The sequence below is a fragment of the Cydia strobilella genome, chromosome Z (genome assembly GCF_947568885.1).
Source record: "Cydia strobilella chromosome Z, ilCydStro3.1, whole genome shotgun sequence".
In the NCBI taxonomy this organism is placed as follows: domain Eukaryota; kingdom Metazoa; phylum Arthropoda; class Insecta; order Lepidoptera; family Tortricidae; genus Cydia; species Cydia strobilella.
In genome coordinates this window covers 37,978,799-38,000,468 of record NC_086068.1, presented here as the reverse complement: position 1 = coordinate 38,000,468, position 21,670 = coordinate 37,978,799, and the positions used below count along the sequence as shown (strand labels likewise).

Sequence of the window (21,670 nt, the reverse complement as noted above, 5' to 3'; positions counted from 1 at the left end):
TTATTAAATTCTACACAAAAAAGTCCTAGATAACTTTGCGGAAAAAAATACATCTTGTTATAGAAAATAATAGCTGAATCCAGATTTAGCGCTTATACCCTTTCAGGGGATATTCTCTTAATATGAAACTTGGAGGAATATGAATTCCACTTTTGTCTGTACATTTGTACAGGTTCTACTGCAATATCAACATTTTACTCGACTGCGACTTAAACAGAAAGTAGGGTTATGGGTTTAAATACTGAAAATCAGTACATCCTGTAGCTCAGGATACTGGACGGATTTTTTAAAACGACATATTGGTTGATTCCCCTTGCCCTTCACAACCTGCTTTTTTTTTACTTCTAGCGCCTAAACTATTGAGTGGATTTCAATAAAATGGACATCAGTAGATCCATAATTGGTCCACAAGTGCTATGCAATACAAATTTACTAAAATAAATGGAGGAAAAATGTGTAAAACTTAAAATATGACTATAAAAACAGATTTTCGGTCTTAAATGGGGTTTAAACAATAGTGACAGTAATGAAATTTGACACCTACAATTTCAGGGATCCCTGTTTGCGTGTCATAAAATTGGAGCTTCGGGGACCACGGGGATCAAACGCCATCTTGAAAAGTATAAGTTTTTTTTGGTTTTTCTGTTTTTCTCGGAATATCTGGGTTAAATGTGAATACTGTGTATAGCGAAACAAAAGCTTATTAAGTTCTACACAAAAAAGGTATAAAAGACCATGTCCCTAAAACGAAGCTTTCTTCTAGAAATATGGCTCAGAAGTAAAAGGTTATACTTAATCATCTACTAAAATTTTATTTTAAGACGGGTCAGAAAAAAATACCTGTATAATTTTTTTACCAATTTTTGGAACACAAAAACATTATCTACCCAACCACGAAAAAAAAATGTGTGGAAACTTGTAAGCTTCCCTTGTAACTTGTAAGCCCTATTTCTAGAAAAAAGCTTCGTTTTTGGGACATGGTGTATAAGTTTATAGTGTGGAATTTAATAAGCTTTCATTTCGCCATACACAGTATTCACATTAAACCCAGATATTCCGAGAAAAAAAGAAAAACCAAAAAAGACATACTTTTCAAGATGGCGCTTGATCCCCGTGGTCCCCGAAGCTCCAATTTTATGACACGCAAACAGGGATCCCTGAAATTGTAGGTGTCAAATTTCATTACTGTCACTATTGTTTAAACCCCATTTAAGACCTAAAATCTGTTTTTATAGTCACATTTTTAAGTTTTACACATTTTTCCTCCATTTATTTTAGTAAATTTGTATTGATTAGTACTCGTGTACCAATTATGGATCTACTGATGTCTATTTTATTGAAATCCACTCAATAGTTTACGCGCTAGAAGTAAAAATATGATTTTCTCAAACATGCTATGTAATATTGATATTACTTTCTTTATATTAGGCTGGGAAGTATCACGTTTCAGGCGCGGCTAGACGAGAGGTCTGTAATGAAATTTCATACAAAGTTGCAGGCCTAGGCCGGGAAGTGGCTTTTTTTTTTAATTTCTATTTCACATATAATTGTGGCACAGCATCATGACATTCAGCCATTTAAAAAAAAACTATAAGCAATATTTGCTTTTTGGTTCGTTTATGACATTCTGCCAATACGCCTATTAAAAAAACATATTTTTTTAACCTGATTTGGGCTCTATGGCACTAGGGCCATTAGAGCGGTAGGACTGTGTGGGGTGATGGTAGCCTGGGGAAAATCCAGGACCCTATATTAATCGTTTGAGAAAAGCACTATACATACATCGGCGTGAACACGGGTTGTCGGCCTCATAACTATCCGGCCTCACTACGTTCGGCCGTATATTCTATTCGGCCGGCAACCCCTTCCTTCCCGGCCTCTGTAGTAATGTACTATTACTATTCGGCGTCCTCTCAAGGCAGCTGTATTGATTTTTCTTTAATAAAACAGGTGTAAACAGGTTGTGAAGGGCAAGAGGAATCTACCAATATGTCGTTTTAAAAAATCCGTCCAGTATCCTGAGTTACAGGTTGTACTGATTTTCAGTATTTAAACCCATAACCCTACTTTCTGTTTAAGTCGCAGTCGGGTAAAATGTTGATATTGGAGTAGAAAGTGTACAAATGTATAGACAAAAGTGGAATTGATATTCCTCCTAGTTTCATATTAAGAGAATATCCCCTGAAAGGGTATAAGCGCTAAATCTGGATTCAGCTATTATTTTCTATAACAAGATGTATTTTTTCCGCAAAGTTATCTAGGACTTATTTGTGTAGAATTTAATAAGCTTTAATGTTGCCTTACACCATATTTTCATAGAGAACGTATATTTAGAGTAAAACGCATATTTCTCCAGGATGGTACACATTTTCCAAGATGGCTGCGATTCCTCGAGGTCCCCAAATGTCAAATAGTGTGGACATGAAAAAGCGACCTTTAATTAACATACATACCAAATTTCATATCTTTGGAAGGATTTCGAGGTGAGACTTAATCCGGTTGTACTATTATCAACTATATAATTTCAAATTTGTTTTCGAATTTCAAATTCTGATTCTATTTTATTTAGATTATGACAAAAAGTCAAATCGCAATATAGTCATCAACCGAATATTAAGCATAATGTCATTAAATTAGGGCTTATTTTACATTGAGACAATAGGTATCCTTAACTTTTTGCGGTAAGTTTAAAACTTTTTGTGAGTTAATAAGAAAGCAGAACAGCAGTATCACCTTCGCGTGTTATCGCCGATACCCGATGTATCTTTCTAAAATCCGAAGGTCATTCTGAGAGTTAACGGACTGTACATATAAACTTACATCCCCTTTTTAACCCCCTTAGGGGTTGAATTATTAAGAACGTTGAAATAACTTTTTTTGTAATATTACTTGTATACAATGCCTTTCTAAGAAGTTTCAAAGCATTTGTAATGGATTAAAACTTTTAACCCCTTTTTGGGGGATGAATATTTAAAAATGCTTAAATTGCTTTTCTTGGATTCTAATAATATGCCTTTATACAAAGACTGAAGTCGTATACTCAAAAAAAGGTTTGATCTCCATAAAAACTTTCAAACCCCTTTTGTTTTCTTGTTTTTTAATAATATATCTTACCCAAGGTTCGAATTCATAGCTTAAAATAAAACTTTAACCACATACAAACTTTGTACCCTCATTTCATCCCCTTAGGGGATGAATTTTAAAAAACCCCTTCTTAGTGGATACGACTAACGTTATAAAAACTACCTATTGTGAAAAATTCAGCTCTCTAGGTACAACAGTTTGGGCTGGGCGTTGATTTAAGTGAGTCAGTGAGTCAGTCAGGACTTTTACGTTTATATATATATATAGATTCTTCTTCTTCGTTTGCCATGCCCTAACGGACGTCGGCGACCACCTTTGCCATCTCTCTCCTGTTCTTAGCCATTTCTGCCAGCATGGCTGCGTTATCGACGTTCGTCCATTCTTTTATGTTGTCAAGCCAGGTGACCCTCCTTCTTCCCCTTCCCCTCTTGCCATCAATTTTTTTCCTATATATATAGATTAAGAATAATAAACCTTTTTAGTATTCAGTTTATGAACTAATTAATTGTTAATACTTTATTTTCATTATTGTTTGTGTCTTTTCCATATCTCGGGACCATGGGGTCCCGGACCTTTGGGAGGCGTGAGTGGGGCCGAAGCCAACAGCGCAGAGCGCAACAATTAAAAAAAGCAAAAAAAAAGCAAGGGATACACGTGGCGGATACCATCCCCGAAAGCACAATGTGATACATCCGGAGATGGTCCCCGCCAGGTGCAAATACTATTGCAGTGCAGCACTTTTGTGCTGCGATGGGAACTAAGGTCACGGGCTATTGATTTGAATGTTGGATGGACTGGATAATGGGCTATGGGGGGAGACTAGCGGACACCTGCCGTGACAATCAATCTCAAAATTATGTAAGGCAGGTTGTGACTCGCCTACTCATTTAGTGGGCCCCACAACGGCCGCACGCGCAGTGTGACAATAGGGCAACACTTCAGAGCGGCTGTGAGGTTGTCGAGAGGTGAGTCTGCGGTAGCCAGATCCCGGCGGGCGTTATGACATTTTACACTTCCAACCTGGAGCATAGGTCCCGCTCTTGCGACTCTACTCTGGCCGGCCAGTCAAGGCAAGCACAGAGGCGAGGGCCAGATGACAGGACCCTCTGGAATAGGGGTCCGCGGTGTCGCCACTCACCGTCAGCTCGCCACAAGCTGCCCCCGCGGGGTTATTATTGTTATTATTATGTGTATGCACAAATAGCTCTGTTTTACTCTGTAGAAACTTTATTTATTAAACATGATGTTAAAATATTTTCATTAAGGAAACTGTAAGTCTGGCTATAAGAAAAATGTCCAACCAATGTTATGTAAGTATAACTATAGAAGACTGTTTGTTTCTTAAATAAATAAATATGTAAATTAAACACAAAACATAACATTACACAAAAGATATACCTAAGTTTTATATATTACTTATATGCCTATTTATGGTATTTATTTCAATTAAATCTCCGGGAAATAGGCGTGATTAATGATTATATGTATGTATGTATGTATGTATGTATTACAATCAAAATATTCTTGTATAGAATAAAAACTTGTATTACTGTTAAATAATTTAATAATATTCTTGTTAAATAATTTTTCAAGCAGTTAACACATTTATCATATTTTTGCTCTCTCGCTCTTTCCTTTGGGAGACTATTGAGACATTGTTATTGACATATTATAGGGGCTCTTATTACTTATTTGCAGGGAGCGTACAATTCACGCCGGTTTCTTCATAATGACGTATATAAACACACACGATGTTTTTAAATACGTAATGACAGATAAAGTCTATCAACGTTCCAATAGGGAATATTGAGCGAAACTGCGTAGGGGGCGCTACTACCACAATCTGAAAGTCTATCGCGAAACAAGAAAATCGAAATTTCGTTATCAAACATCTGTGTCACTTGCATATTCGAGCGATAAAGAGGCAGATAGCGAAATTTCGGATTCGCGTTTCCCGGTGGGTCCTTTGTAAACAAACCGCCTTGGTGCAACAATGTCATATTTTATTATCTCTGAAAACTTGTCAAAAAACTGATAAAGGCACAGTAAGTATAAGTTACTCTATTGTTTACTTAAGGGGCTAGTGCTGCAATCTGGTGGCAGAACATTGCTGTAATACCCCCTATTAATGTTTCCGATTTTATTAAATTTAACTGAAATCTGTTGTTTCCACACGCCTCCAATTTAATATTGTCAGATAATTATATATTTTGTTTACTGTCCGTCTTATGTCTCAAGTGTCAATATATGTCTACTTAAACAGAAGAGTTTGATAAGATAGTAGCGATTAATGATTAATCCTATTTTTCATATTAGTTATTACTGTAACGATAAATAAACGTAAAACCTGAAACATGCTGTATGTATGTCTGTCATCGGCATAATTGTACGCTCCCTGCTTATTCGTAAGTTACTGTCGGGAAGTGCAATTTTATTTTGGTGTCTTAAATTTAAGGTACAAGTATGACGATCTTTAGCTTGTAAATGATATAAATATTTTAAATATAGGTCTTTATAAGTGAGCAATCATGAACAGAACAGTTAGATAAAATGTTTTGCCAGCATATTAACCTTTTGTTTCTTTAAATCGTACCAAGGAGTCAGTGAAATAGTCTCAAATTAAGCTCGATAGGCTTGTCCGAAATGTATTTGCTAGACAATATTGAAAGCATCATAAAGTCCAAAAAAAAACCATATCAGATTTGGCTTACAAATACCCTCACATCAAACCCTTAGAACATAGTAATACAAACTAATACGCATATCAACAGTTAGACCAGGTTTTTATCAGTATTTATAATAAACGATACAGTCCTTATTATGTAATAAAGCCGGGACAAACTAAACCACGAAATGACGAAACTCAAACTTGAGGTAATCGTACTAATCGATCTATTATTAATTATGTACCTAATGATTCTCCGAATAATTTTTAGCAGATTATCGATTCGCAGACGATTCGCCGAACATCGATACGCAGAGTGATTTATTTGTAACGTTAGTCGACCAAAAGTTATATCTACAAATAAATCACTCTGCGAATCGATGTTCGGCGAATCGATGTTCGGCGAATCGATGTTCGGCGAATCGTTGTCTGCGAATCGATAATCTGCAAAAAAATATTCGGAGAATCATTAGGTACCCTATACTTAGATATGTAGTTAAAGCTGGTTTAGTAAAATATATATATGTAGTGTAGTGTAGTGTAGACAAAGCAAGTAAAAGGGGTTGAATGTGGGGTGGTACGTTGCAGAGCCGCTGGAGCTGGAACCGTTCCTGTCGTTGGAGCCGCCCATGTCGGCCACCGACTACGGCTTCTGTCTCGACCACGACGAGGGGCTGGCGGAGCTCTTCGACTTCGATCTCAAGCTGCCGGAGTGACCGTGACCCGCTCATAACATAACACTCATAAAAAACTGGCTTATCTCAACTAAACACTTGTAACGAACAATCGATTAGTGAAAACAGCTCAATCTAGCTGGTTTGGTTTTTATTATTTTCGATTCGATATAGCCTACGCGAGACGAGAATCGACGCACGCGGCTTCTCTTTACGGTCGAGCCTGTTTTACACTGAACACTGCCAATGGGGCGCTACTTAGTCTTAGTACTACACAATCGTAGTTCAGAATTGGACATAAATTGATTTTATATAAAGTAAGTTTACATAAAAATATGATTGAATGAATTGTAATATTTTCGTTAAAATGGTTATTAGACATTAGTATTGATTTGTGTTTTTGTTTGAAGCAGGTAAAGTATAATGTTACTCGTACAGACGAGACGTGTCGAGCTATTATGCCACTTGTTCCTGGAGATGAATGTGCCGTCATTTGTATTTGCACTCTTTGTTAAGTTTCTCCTTTACTAAAATATAACTGTAATTCGGAAAACGGGCCCAAGTGAGTACTTTGCGAGGCAAAGTAGAAAGTAGGTATTCCTCAATATAGCGGCGTTTTTGTTCATTCAATTACTTTGTTATCAGATGTGGTAACGTGTTTCGTTCTAAATGTTTTGATCATGTACTGTACCTACCGGCTGAGGATTTTGTCGTTTTAACAGCCAGATTCTATTTCCTATAGTTATCGAATTTAAACTATCGTGAGACATATTAACTTAGCTAACTTAGCGGAATACGTGAGTGAAACCGCTAAGTTAGCTAAGTTTCCTATATAATAGTTATAGGAAAAGAAAGATAAGTATAGATATATCTACTTATGTTCATTTTAATCTATAATGTATATTCTGTTATCTATTCCACATTTTGAATGTTACTTATGTCGAACGGCTGCTGTTACAGATGTAGTGCATAATTCTTTACCATCGTATTTTCACTTAAACGTACGAACGTGTCATGTTATTTCAGTCAGTCTCAGTACCAAAAGTACTAAGATTGACTGAAATAGCATAACAAATACGATGGTAAAGGATTATGCACTACATCGGTAGTTGATTGGACACAATTTGATGATTTTGCCAATAACGTGATAAATAACGGTACAACGGTAACGTCACCTGGGAGTTAGTTTATAAAAGATGGCTATATTCAGCAGATTTGTTGTAGGCGCGAGTGGTTGGTGGTGGGGTGGTAATCTGGCTTAAGACAATGTATGTTAGTTCAATCACAATACCTTAGTCAAAATGCTAAATGTCTGTATTAAGGTTAGTTTCTCCGCAGTCCGCACCAACAATCCAAATATTTAATATAATTATAATTTTAATTCTATTTGATTCCAATTACAATTACAACTATTGTTACAATTAGAATACGATTTTTAAATTCTGACTGATATATTAAAACTATAATTTTGTGCCTCTTATTTTGAGGTAGTTTCCTTGACTTTTTAATATATTTTGATTTTACTTAGAATAATTTATTGAAGGAATTAGTTGAGTGGATATCTAAAAAAACACAATTTAAATAATTTTGCTGTGTTGATAAAACGAATGGCTCATTAGAATGAGTCATTAATCCCAAGTTCATCACTAATATTTGTAATTAATTTGAAACAGAAATTTAATTTAATTGACTTATACGAGGCGTTGATAGATCTTGTTCAATCTAGATTAAACATTGTTCGAGGTTATTGTCAATTAGTAAACGTTAAAAAATTTGGGCACACGATTTTTTTCCAAAATATTTTCTTGAGATTATTCAATAAGTATTTAGTCTACTAGTGCGGCTCCTTAGCTCCATTTAGTATGGAGGTATGGTCCCATCCGGCTTTGAAAACAATAAGTCTTAACAATATACTTCCATAGCTAGGGTTCTTCATTATGCTCACTGTTATGAATTGTTGGAATTGATATCAATAATTCATACTGTTTGTCGAGGTTGAAACTTGGCGTGCATTGCGTCGTGTTTGCCGGATCTTTATTTATTTATTAGGCCAGGAAATGAATGCCCAAAAAATGTTAGAGGGAAATGCTTGGAACACAATTCTTAACTTCGTAACTTTGTTTGGACTAGATAGGAGGCGAACATATCAAAAGTCCCCGGCTGTAACCCTGGTGCTGGAGGGGAGGGGGGTTTGAAGGTTTCATTTTTCGGTTTTTCGATTATATCTCGGAAACTATGCGTCTGAGCGACTTTGCCACTTATACAGAATGAACAGATTTAATTTGTTACAAGTTCTATTAGGTCAAGTTTTTATATCTTGTATAGTTTTTTAAATATCCGCTCTTGAAGGTTTATTTAGGGCCCTCATCAGTGAAGCTGCTAGGCCGGGTTTGGTATCGTTTTCGTATAAATCGGGGGTGCTGAATTAATTTATGGTATCAACATTGACACCTTTCCGAAGTAAAAACATATAAACTTTAAACAAATAACCTTTTTTTAAACTTCTCTTCACGCTTGAACCGCTCAACCGAGTTAGTTGAAATTTGGTAAGTAGATGTTTGAAGTCCCGAGACAGGATATAATATAGTTTTTATCTCAAAAATCATAATTAAATTAAATTAAATTAAATTGGTGTTAAATTTGGTGTGAGGGGAATTCAGCTTCTTCGCCGAAGTTGAATTCCTGAGGTTAATACTGTTTAAATTTAGGTTTGAAGTCATATTTGGTATCATTTTCAACTAAATCGAACATGTCTACATATCCATCCCAAATATTATTTAAATAGGTTCAGCGGTTATTGATTCCCCATACAAATTTCCACCCCACTTTTCACACCCTTAAAAGATGATTTTGGTTATAAAAACTATCCTTTGTACTGTCCCGGGACTCAAACCACCCCTATACCAAAGTTCGACGAAATCGGTTCAGCGGTTTAAGCGTAAAGAGGAGTTTAAAAAATTTTTTTTTTTAATCTGTTTTTACTTAGGAATGGTGTCAATGTTGATACCATAAATGAATTCAGCACCCCCGATTTATACGAAAACGATACCAAACTCGGCCTAGCAGCTTCACTGATGTAGATAATCAAGATAAAAATGAGAGCCCTAAATAAACCTTCAAGAGCGGTTATGTTCATCTTCTAACTAGTCCAAACAAATTGTGTTCCTAGCATTTCCCTCTATACCTTCTTATTGCTTGGCCTATATATTTATATTCACAAGAACGAACGAATAATTTTATAATTGATCAAACCTCTTACAACCGCCTACATAACCTTATAATATATAATATAACATTAGTCAATAGATTTCATTATATACGGATATGCAATAAGTTATTACAGGCTTTCGTTTATAATTGTTTTATACTTACATAATTAAAATCGTTTAGCATGAGTTGCGTTGTCGCGCGCGACTCCATACTTGAAATCGAGTATATCAAAAGTATACTTTACTTTGAGGAGTTTAATAGGCCTAAACTATATGTTGTGACGCTATATTGATATCTGTATCGGGGTGAAACGTCGGTCTACAAGCTACACACAGCAGTGTATAATTAATGTATCGTCTTGTAATGTTTTTTAAACCGTTTTATTCTCATCTCAGAGACGTCAGGTTTTTAAGTTAAGCCCGTAAGCTGTTGAATTTGAATGTATATAAGTATATTTACATAATCACGTTAATGTTGCGATTGTTTTGAATCGTATATCACTATATTTTTCGGTAATTTCATTAATAAGTATATACTCGACAAGCAGTTGTTTATGTAGGTACACTTTAACTGACTTAGTAAGCCGGGTAGATTTTGTAAGGAAACTTATAAAGCAATCCTTGTGCTGGCATCAAGGCTCTCGTTTTAGTGATGAGGTGAGTATAATGAAAAGCGGATTGTTTGCGCCCGCGGCCGCTTTGTACATAGACTCGCTCAAGCTGCGGGCGCGCTGCCAACCTGTACATATTACTATTAATGAACAGTGATATTTTAGCGGCCTTCGATTTTATATGTAAAGCTAGCCCTAATGTTCTCATTAATGTAGACTCGTGCCACCGCATACAATATTTCACGGTGATCCTAGAGACCCCTTGCCATTGATATCAATGACATTTTATATGTAAAGCTTGCCCTAATCACCTCATTAATGTAGACTCGTGCCATCGCATACAATATTTCACGGTGATCCTAGAGACCCCTGGCCATTGATATCAATGACATTTTATATGTAAAGCTAGCCCTAATGTCCTCATTAATGTAGACTCGTGCCACCGCATACAATATTTCACGGTGATCCTAGAGACCCCTGGCCATTGATATCAATGACATTTTATATGTAAAGCTAGCCCTTATGTCCTCATTAATGTAGACTCGTGCCACCGCATACAATATTTCACGGTGATCCTAGAGACCCCTGGCCATTGATATCAATGACATTTTATATGTAAAGCTAGCCCTAATGACCTCATTAACGTAGACTCGTGCCACCGCATACAATATTTCACGGTGATCCTAGAGACCCCTGGCCATTGATATCAATGACATTTTATATGTAAAGCTAGCCCTAATGTTCTCATTAATGTAGACTCGTGCCACCGCATACAATATTTCACGGTGATCCTAGAGACCCCTGACCATTGATATCAATGACATTTTATATGTAAAGCTAGCCCTAATGTCCTCATTAATGTAGACTCGTGCCACCGCATACAATATTTCACGGTGATCCTAGAGACCCCTGGCCATTGATATCAATGACATTTTATATGTAAAGCTAGCCCTAATCTCCTCATTAATGTAGACTCGTGCCACCGCATACAATATTTCACGGTGATCCTAGAGACGCCTCGCACATTGATATCAATGACATTTTATATGTAAAGCTAGCCCTAATGTTCTCATTAATGTAGACTCGTGCCACCGCATACAATATTTCACGGTGATCCTAGAGACGCCTCGCCATTGATATCAATGACATTTTATATGTAAAGCTAGCCCTAATGTTCTCATTAATGTAGACTCGTGCCACCGCATACAATATTTCACGGTGATCCTAGAGACGCCTCGCCATTGATATCAATGACATTTACCAAAACGAGTCATACTCGTAGCTCGTAGCACAATTACACTAATTTACATCCACTTCTCCGAAGCCATTAACTCGCTGAATATACATTGGGGTAAAATAGGTAGACCTTGAAAGGTCCTCTATCATTGGGCCTCATTTAATCCGTACTGAACACGACACCCTGCATTGATTTCACATATCTATTATCCGTACGCCTTTACGCTCGAGTAACAACAAAAATCACCTTTGAGCTCCCCTACCATTATATAGAGTGAATGAAACTCACCCGTTCCGATATATTTGGCCACTGGCCGTCACTGTCTATTTGGTGCTGACTATGCAAATTTTAAATTTTTCATACATGTGTGGTATTCGATGCTAAATAATTGGCACGTGAAATGTAACTTCGTAAATCTGTGGTTGCATGGGGCATGGGTCATTAATCGTGACGGCCAGGGCCACCTCACCTGAACTTTCCCACAACTAGTGCCTCGGGCAGGATTACGATCTACCCATCCCGATAAAAGCGACTGTTATACGACTTCTGCGTAAAAGTATTTTATTTATTATTATCACAACTAGTTTAGTGTAAGTGTGCTGGGATCACTGTGAATAATAAATATGAAATAATTACGAGCTGCGAAGTAACCGAAGATTGCCAAATAACTTGATATACCTAATAGCAGAGTGTAATTGCAATAATTATGTTGTTTCAATACAAATACTTTGTTTTGTTAGCTTTGTACATAGCGTTAAATCAAACGGCTGGGCGCCAAGTGACGTGTTCTACTAGAATCACAGATGACGCCGGGGAAAACGGAAAATTTTAAGGTTATTTATTCCAAACACCAAGTTGAGACCACTGGTAACAGCGGAGAATTTTATCTTATCTGTTACCCCTGGCAAGTGTTGGTGTGGTGGTAACAGATAACCCGAGAATTACATGCTACGAGTGATAAAATAGTAGTGCGCTGTTTATACATGTATACGCTTATCGTGTAACTTGATTCGCCATCTCCGCGTAGGTACTTGTCGCACTGGCGTGGCGCCTCAACTGGATGCGGCGCCAGTGAAGACCGCCGACATACAACACTCGTCCTCGCCCCGCCCCGCCGTTTCCGCGGTGCGGCACAAATGTCAATGTAATAAATCTTAACTAAGTGCATATCAACATAATGTTAAACGTTAGACGTAAGGTATATATTTGCACGAGGGATCATCTGGTGTAAAAGATGAGGACTTGTCGAGCTTTTTGCGATGAATGTGTAGACTTGCCGTGGTTTACGAATCTGGTTTTTAAGGTATTGTGTACTTTTGAACATATACAGTGTAAATTCTATATAACGATTCACTCCCTATAACGTACCATATTTGTTGCTTTACTTTAATATTAATTTTGAACACACTTGCTCAAAACGACGTTTTTATTCCACCGATTCTTGGCTCATAATCCTGATTCATAAATTAATATTAAACACGCATGCTTTTTCAGTATATTATATTACTCGTGCTTTTTCATTATATTATCCGACTGAGTTAAGAAGGTAACTGACTGCTAATAATATGCATGGAAACGGAGCCTTCTTTAATTGGTCGAGTAGATTTTACCACGCGGACTAGCGGGCGCTGGCGTCCCGCGACCGCCTGCCGTGGCCCGGCCGGCCCGCCCGCGGCCGGGGCGAGGGGCGGCCGGCAGTATGACAGATTTTAGACTTTTACTGTTTTAACAATTAAAATTTGATTAATATGAAAGTTTCTTTTTTTTCGCAAGTGTGTTGAAAAACGTCGTATGAAACGCGTGTGTATTGGTCAATTTGGTCATTACACACATCACCTTTCTTATTGCGCGCTCGCTTACAGCTCGCGCGCACAATATCGCCTTGTGTGTTATAACCAACTTAGCACACTTGTGTCACAATGTACTGTCTCTTGAGTGTCGCTATATAGAGTTTACACTGTATATACTGCGTTTCAAATAACATTAGTCCTGTTAAATTGCTATTTTGTTACCCCCAGGTTGACTTCGTGAATTGTTGACTTGTTACATCTCTTTCATTTCATTTCATTTCATATCTTTATTGCTATCATGTTCATCATAATACAGGTGTTACAATAAATACATTTGTAGGTACATGACACCCTGGTAGGGCACTGCAACATTCTTAAATCTAGGTGTATTTCCTTAATATGTCATAACAAGATGACCGTTTTGACAGTTATAATATTATTTGGAACGCATAGTTATTCTTCCACAAAAGTTAACGGTTGTAGGGCTCTTAAATTTGATCACGATTACCTCTACAAAGACGTCAGACGTTTTCTGATTAATTTTCAGTTTATAGTTTACTTTAATCGCTATTAACCACAACCTTAGTAATCATGTGATAAACAAAAATGTTCATAATGTAAAATAAAAAGGTCGTTTATGTAGCAAAAAATTGAAGAAACATCATAAAATAAATAAGCAATTACATACGTTATATTAAAGCATATTGTTATACTTATTTACAAAGGCGTATCGGACGTATTATAGCGCCCATAGCCTAGATGTGACTTAATCTTCGTTTAAATAAAGTGAAATCATGAAGAAATCAGGTGCATACTCAATGTCTATGCTAAGCCCATTTAAGCTAACTCTACACTACACCGACATTAACAGAACAAAGTGTGGCTGTGCCATTTGAAATGTCATAGTTTTGCTAAGAAATGTGACGTTTATGATGGCATTTCCACACTTAGAAAATTCTACGCTTAGCTTGGTTAGACTTTATTCAAAAACAAGTGTATTCAAAGTTTTAAAAGGGATCCATCACACCAGACCAATCTTAGTCTGCCCTAGCAACTGTTTTCGTTCGGCAGGGGTGCACTGAGATGGGTATGATATTTACCTATTTAGTCGTATGGCATATTACAATTCATGGTCGCTTTACAAATTTACAAATAATAGTTAGATTCTTCACCCAATGGGCTGCGTTTTCGCTTAGCTTATGTAAGTCCAGAGGATATCCTGTGTACTTTTTGGCACTCGCGGACAATGTGGTAAATGGACTGTACAGGTGCTCAACAGTCGCACTTCGGTGTATCTCGCCACCAACACACAAACATATTCTCCGAATCGCCCGCTTTCAGTGCGGAGTCTATTTACTTCGCACCATTCCCGTCTTGGGGCCGAAAAACCTTGCGGTTTGTGGGTGGGATCGTAGCTGGAATGGGATGCCCTGGGCAAGTTAGCAATCCAGTCCTCTCTCCATTTTTCTTTGATGTTAAAACTGCTCTCTTTAAGTTCCTGTGCCGTATTTTATGGGTGTGATATTCATATTAGTATCATATTTACAAAATCTCAGTAATCAGGAAACTTTTATTGCCGGCTTGTCGATTCTCAGCGAAACTTTCCTAATGGCTTTAGTGACGATACTACAAGAAAACCAATAAACCAGCGTAAACAAAGGAAAATAGAGTAAATTTATAAATTACAATGTTTCCATGATGAATGCTAGTAATTTCTGTACAAAAAGTAATGATAACCCAACAAAAGCATAAATGTGAAATGACAGCCGAGTTCTATATTGCTAACGCTCGGCCAATTATCAAAAAGTTTCAGTTTTTAGATTTTTTCCTTTGTATACGCCTAGTCTACCTTCATGCCAATTAATTTATCAAGTTTCTAGGTCATCTAGAAGTGGGTTAGGTTTTCGATCTATCATCATCATCATCATCATGTCAGCCGATAGACGTCCACTGCTGGACATAGGCCTCCCCCAAGGCTCGCCACTCCGACCGATCCTGTGTCGCTCGCATCCACCGACTTTCCGCGACCATCACCAGGTCGTCGCTCCACCTCGTTGGAGGTCTTCCGGTACGCGGACGCCACTCCAGAACCTTCCGGCCCCACCGGCCATCAGTTCTGCGAGCAATGTGCCCCGCCCACTGCCACTTAAGGTTTTTTGTTGACTCTCTTTCCTTAATATGTCATAACAAGATGACCGTTTTGACAGTTATAATATTATTTGGAACGCATAGTTATTTTTAAGGTTTCGATCTATAAGTCTTAATAATCTAATAATTATCAATATATGTTTTTTTGTTTCAATCGAGAATCATCAATAATTTTCAGTTTTCAGGTTTTATTCCTGTATGTTACTAGGTCATCTGGAAGTGGGTTAGGTTTTTGATCTATAAGTCTGAATTAATCTAATGATTATCAATATATGATGTTTTCCATCGAATTATCAAATAATTTTTAATTTTCAGATTTTTTCCTCTATATACACCTAATAGTCTTAGACCGGGCTCTCAGTCAAAGTCACAGATTATATAATAGTTCTTACGAACAGATACTTATCTCTCAAAGAAAACGCAAATACCTACCGTTTTGATACCTACACAAAAATACAATGGAGTGACCTTCAACGCGCCGCTCCTGCACCGCGCGCACCGGCACAACGCTAGGGTTGCCGACGCTTCTTTCAAATACTTAGGTGTCTTAGGTAGATATTTAGCTATAAATGTGTCGTAAAAATATTACCTACATCTTTAAAACAATTTAATAGTACCTACGTAGCTTGTAACTTGTAAAAATAATAACAGTAGGTGTAAATACCTATATTGAGAATGTCTACTTACTTTTCCTCATCCGTCGAAAGAGGAAAAGCCGGCCAAGTGCGAGTCGGACTCGCGTTCCAAGGTTCCGTACATTACACAATTTAGAATAAATTTAAAAGTGGAAAAATTACTGCCTTGGGTGAGACTTGAACTCACGGCCTCTGGAGGCCGTGAGTTTAAGTGTCACCCAAGGCAGTAATTTTTCCACTTTTAAATTTATTCTAAGCTTAATAGTATCGATCGCAGACGTTTCTGCTTGTTAAAAATTAATTACACAATTTAAACAATGTATTTTTTAAAAACTAAGTAATTAAGTCCGACTCACGCTTGACTACACATTTCTAATATGTTTTCCTGTGATCTATAGGTAAAGAACTAATTTGTGTATTTTTTTTTCAAAATTTTAGACCCAGTAGTTATGGAGATAAAGGGTGGGAAATGGTCATTTTTTGTATATTTTCTTAAATAACTTCTAAACTGTTTATCCTAAAATTATAAAAATATACCTATATATTTGCGTTTCTCACAATGAGCTTCTTTCATTTGATATGTAACACGATATAGTTAAAAAAACTTTATTTTTTAATTTTCTCATTTACCCCCCAAAAGTGGTCCCCATGTTTAAATTTTATTTTTTGACGTTACATGTCCATCTTTGGGTCACAAACTTACATATGTATACCAAATTCCAACTTAATTGGTCCAGTAGTTTCGGAGAAAATAGGCTGTGACAGACGGACAGACAGACAGACGCACGAGTGATCCTATAAGGGTTCCGTTTTTTCCTTTTGAGGTACGGAACCCTAAAAAACTATATTTTTTATTTGTTTTGTTGTTTCTGTATCTATCCACACTACAAGCTGTGTTATTTGTTCGTGACGAAGCCATTTCTTTGGCATAGCGCGCGGTGACGTGCGTGCGTGAGCGCGTGTGGCAACCAACTGGCTAGCTTGTCCCGCCGGCGGGAAGCGAGTCGTAGGTATAAATCCGAGCTCGCGCGGAGAGTACCATAGGCCTGGTAAAGTCTTGTTTGCAAAAATAGCGCACCGCAGTTTGACTTTTGATCCTTATAGTGGAGTTCCTAGGCTCCTAGAAACCCGATGTCGCCGGGCTGAAAAGTGGTGCCGTTACCCCCCACCAGCCCTTTGAATTTCCCCCTTGCAATTCTCATACATTGGCTATCGAAAAAATCCTACCTTTTGCACAAATTGGACTAATTTGAGTCTAGCTCTTAGCCTAATTGAACTACCTAATTAATATTGGTATCAGTTAAAAGAACGTTTAATTACCTCTACATTGACATATTTCGTGGTTACAAAAAATAGTATTATCAGGGGGATGTCACTTCGCAGTTTAGGTACATTTAGCCGGCGCGCCTCCCGGGCAGGCGTATGGCAATGGGCTGCCGCTCGACTCGCGCAAAATTGAAAATACATAATGCCTTCGAAACCTAAATATGTAGATATTGTTTTGTTTACGGATGTCTGAATAAACGAAAGAACAAGGAAGCAGAAATAACATTTTTTTAAATTCCGGACTATATTGACCGACATATTTTCAAAGGAATAAGTACTTCTGTAGCATACCTACTTCCGTGAGAATCAGACATACTATCGCCAGATAAAAAAATTATGTTTACAGAATCAACGTTTGTAATTCCTACATCTCAAAAATAATATCTCATCTTAAAAATAATAAATCAGTAGGTATAGGTACAAAAACTTGTAGTGCACTGCCTTATGGGAATATAGTTCAGATCCGGAAACCGCTTTCAACTTTTAGTATGTTACTGGGCATGGTACTGGGTCTCCAAAACTGCCGGGAGACAGCGGCGCCGGCCATCTACTTCAGCGGAATGACGTCATCAAAATGACTCCCGCCTCGGTGCGAATATTGCATATTACACCGAAACTATGCGTTGCACATACACGTGTGGGGTATTAAATAAAAGCCAATTAAATATTCTATATTTCATTTCTACATTATGGACCATAATATACAATAGTTTAAGAGCAATTTACAAAGAAATCAAAATGATGTAAAAAAATATTTGATTATATGGGTTTTATAAACCAAACCAAAAGTCGAACGTTAAAGCAATGTACTACAACATTAAAGCTGATATATCAAGCCATACACTGATGTCAAAAAAATCAAAATTAGACCAAAAATGTGAAAATTATGCATCAAAATGTAGGTATTTGCAGAACAAATGAATTAGTTAAAAAAATCGAAATTGGTCATTTTCAGGATAATCTGTATAAGCTTCTAGTATGTTATTAGCAATATAAAAAGTATCACAATACTGCTGGGAGACAATCTCTATAGTGCCCGAGGCCAGTACCATGCCCAACAACATACTAAAATTTGGTAGCGGTTTCCGGATCTGAACTATCTCTTCGACCGTTTCCCATGTAATGTGGCAAGGTTATTTGACCCATAAGGCATAGTACTATTGTCAAGTGACAACCCCGTGCCAACACTCGCAGCTCGGTCATAAAACTTCGGCGCGCAAAGAAGATTCACGGTTTGTGCGCGGTTATAAGTTTCAATTTTGCTTGCAGGCGGCTAGTATAAGTATAATTTTATACCTAAATCTGACTTTTGTGAAGGAGTGAATTTTCTGTACGGTAGTACTATTAGTTATTCTGTGGTATTATTATGAGATGTTTGAAAAAAATATGAAAATAATTGTTCGACGGGTTGCGCGTTTTCATTATCGTAAGAATGGTTTGAAAATGGTCAGATGATACTTATCCACTTACCAGACCAGGGTTCCTTATGAGCAGGCTCCAATGAGGCGCAACAAATTACAGAGCGCCCCGTCAATGGAATCCATGGACCCGGAACTCCTCCGGAGAGTGGTTGAGGGCCTGTTTCCGGAGGCGCCGCACTTCGTCCCACCGGCGATGCCCCCCCCAGTAGTGGACCCAGTGGAACCTCTCGTCGTCGTCCCCATCACCAACGACGAGATAGTGGGCAATGGACCGGCTCTGAGCCTCGCACAAAGCACCGGGACCGGACGGAGTCAAGCACCTCGGGAACCGTCTCAGATCCCTCCTGGACGACTGCCTCGAGGAGGGGCGCTTCCTGGAATGCTGGAAGGAAGGGCTATTGTGCCTACTGAGGAAGGAGGGGCGCCCACCAGACTCCCCCGCTGGCTCCGAGTCCCACACACCGTGCGTAAGTGCATTCCTAAACCAAAAGTCTTTGTAATTTACTAATATTATTTGTGAGGGTGGGGGGGAAGGAGGGTGAGGGGGACCACAAAAATGGTTGGCAACATCTGTTAATTAGATGTCTGGGATCTATACAATATATACATGTCAGAATGAGGTCCTCAATTTTTGCAAACTGAACTTCACTGAGAGGCCGGTCCGTGCAATTTTTTTTAAGTCTAAAATCTCATAATAAAGAATACTTTTTAGAAACAAGAAATATGTCAATGTAGAGGTAATTAAACGTCCTTTAAATTGATACTAATATTAATTAGGTAGTTCAATTAGGCTAAGAGCTAGACTCAAATTAGTCCAATTTGTGCAAAAGGGGATTTTTTCGATAGCCAATGTATGAGAATTGTAAGGGGGAAATTCAAAGGGCAGTAGGCCGAGCACATGATTGGCGTGACAGTATCTCGCCGCGAGATAGACTACCCGTCTTTTACCAACTGTATGAATCAAAGAGGGACGGTTAGTCTATGTCGCGGCGAGATACTCTCGCGCTAATCATGTGCTAGCCCAGCTGGTGGGAGTAACGGCACCACTTTTCAGCCCGGCACCATCGGGTTTCTAGGAGCCTAGGAACCCCACTATGAGGATCAAGTCAAACTGCGGTGCGCTATTTTTGCAAAAGAACATCTTAAATCCTGCTCTATCTACCTTGATGCCAAATATCAAATTTCTAGGTCATCTGGAAGTGGGTTAGGTTTTTGATCTATTAAGTATAAATTAATGTAACTTTGATATTCAATCAATATATGATATTATATATTATATATAATATTATATATAACCTAATTTGACCCCACTGAATCCGAATTTGCCGGTTGCTCGATCGAAATCTTGACCGGAAGTGAGATATTCAAAATGGCGGCCATTATATATTATTATAATTAACATTCCCTCAAGTTACATAACATTTTTTGCTATTGGCCATCGTTTACGAGTTATTTACGAAAACTTAAAAAAAGCTTTTGTTTAATCTTTAAAGGGCTGTATATTTGGAACCATAGCAGATGGGTATTGGGTACTTCAAACTTTCAGAAAATACGTGTTATTATTACTGCTATTTTCTGCAATAATTATTATAAAAAAATATATTTAAAAAATATGGGTCTCCATACAAGGAACTCATTAGGGTCGGTAATAATGCCGCCATTTTGAATATCTCACTTCCGGTCAAGATTTCGATCGGGCAACCGGCAAATTCGGATTCAGTGGGGTCAAATTAGGTTAAAAAATCCCAGGTTAGGTTTAGGTTGCCAAAAAGTAACATGATTTGCCAGTCGCATCAAGAAGGAGAGCGATTTTGTTTTTTTTTGTCTAGACTATATGAACCGATTTTGCATGTACAACCAGCCTTAAAGTTTGTATGTGGGTATTTTTGCACTGTAGTTTTTCCTCTGTCACCCGTTGACCACGAACACTGTAAAGGGTTCGAAACCAATTGGGGTTCATGCCAATTAAATTTCAAGTTTCTAGGTCATCTGGAAGTAGGTTAGGTTTTTGATCTATGTATTAGTGAGTCGGACAGTGACAAAGATGCCGGATTTTAAATTAAGTTTAAGTTATCAATAACTGTTTGAGGTACAGTCTAAGGCAAAAATATCGATCCAGACAAATGGCTCAAAACTATGTGAACGTGACTTTATTGTTTAAGATGTAAGAGCGTACACATATTTTTTATGAAACTGGGAATGTATATATATTTATGCCCTTGACTGTACGTTAGTGAAATTTTGTATTCTGTACAAGCTAAGGGGCTTGAATAAACGTGCCAATAATAGGTTTCAAGTTGTGAAGGGGTCAAAAGTAGCTCGAAATGGTTCGTGTCGAAAGTCGCCAGTTCCTTTTTCTTTGAACTTGGCTGGACATACAACGAGACTTGCTTAACTAGTGTGTAGGACTCGAGTCTTTTGAGTGTATAATAAATGTGAAGAACTAGGTATACTCGTGTTTAGGTGACTCAGCGCTTAAAACACTTACATGAGTCTTAAGCCCCGACTTGTCCTTTGTTGATAAACCATCGTTAAAAAAAAATGTAGGTTTTATAGCACAATCGGATTAAGTCTAACCTCGAAAGCCTTCCAAAGATACGAAATTTGGTATGTGTGTTAATTAAAGGTCTCTTTTTTCATGTCCACACTATTTGACATTTGGGGACCTCGAGGAATCGCAGCCATCTTGGAAAATGTGTACCATTCTGGAGAAAGAAAATATGGTGTAAGGCAACATTAAAGCTTATTAAATTCTACACCAAAAAGTCCTAGATATCTTTGCGGAAAAAATACATCTTATTATAGAAAATAATAGCTGAATCCAGATTTAGCGCTTATACCCTTTCAGGGGATATTCTCTTAATAGAAAA

The 21,670-nt window shown here is 37.6% G+C and overlaps 2 protein-coding genes across 2 annotated transcripts in view; both read left to right on the top strand.

Annotated features, from left to right (window-relative positions):
• LOC134754865 (transcription factor E2F2) overlaps positions 1-6,816 on the top strand; it is a 60,894-nt gene extending 54,078 nt beyond the window's left edge. The window contains exon 10 of the mRNA XM_063691314.1: positions 6,338-6,816. Coding sequence (XP_063547384.1) covers positions 6,338-6,465 — 128 coding nt within the window. The 3' untranslated portion in view covers positions 6,466-6,816. The remainder of the gene's footprint in view (positions 1-6,337) is intronic.
• The window catches only part of LOC134754943 (uncharacterized), a 246,828-nt gene that overhangs the window by 121,571 nt on the left and 103,587 nt on the right, over positions 1-21,670 (top strand). The gene's annotated exons all lie outside the window — the stretch shown is intronic.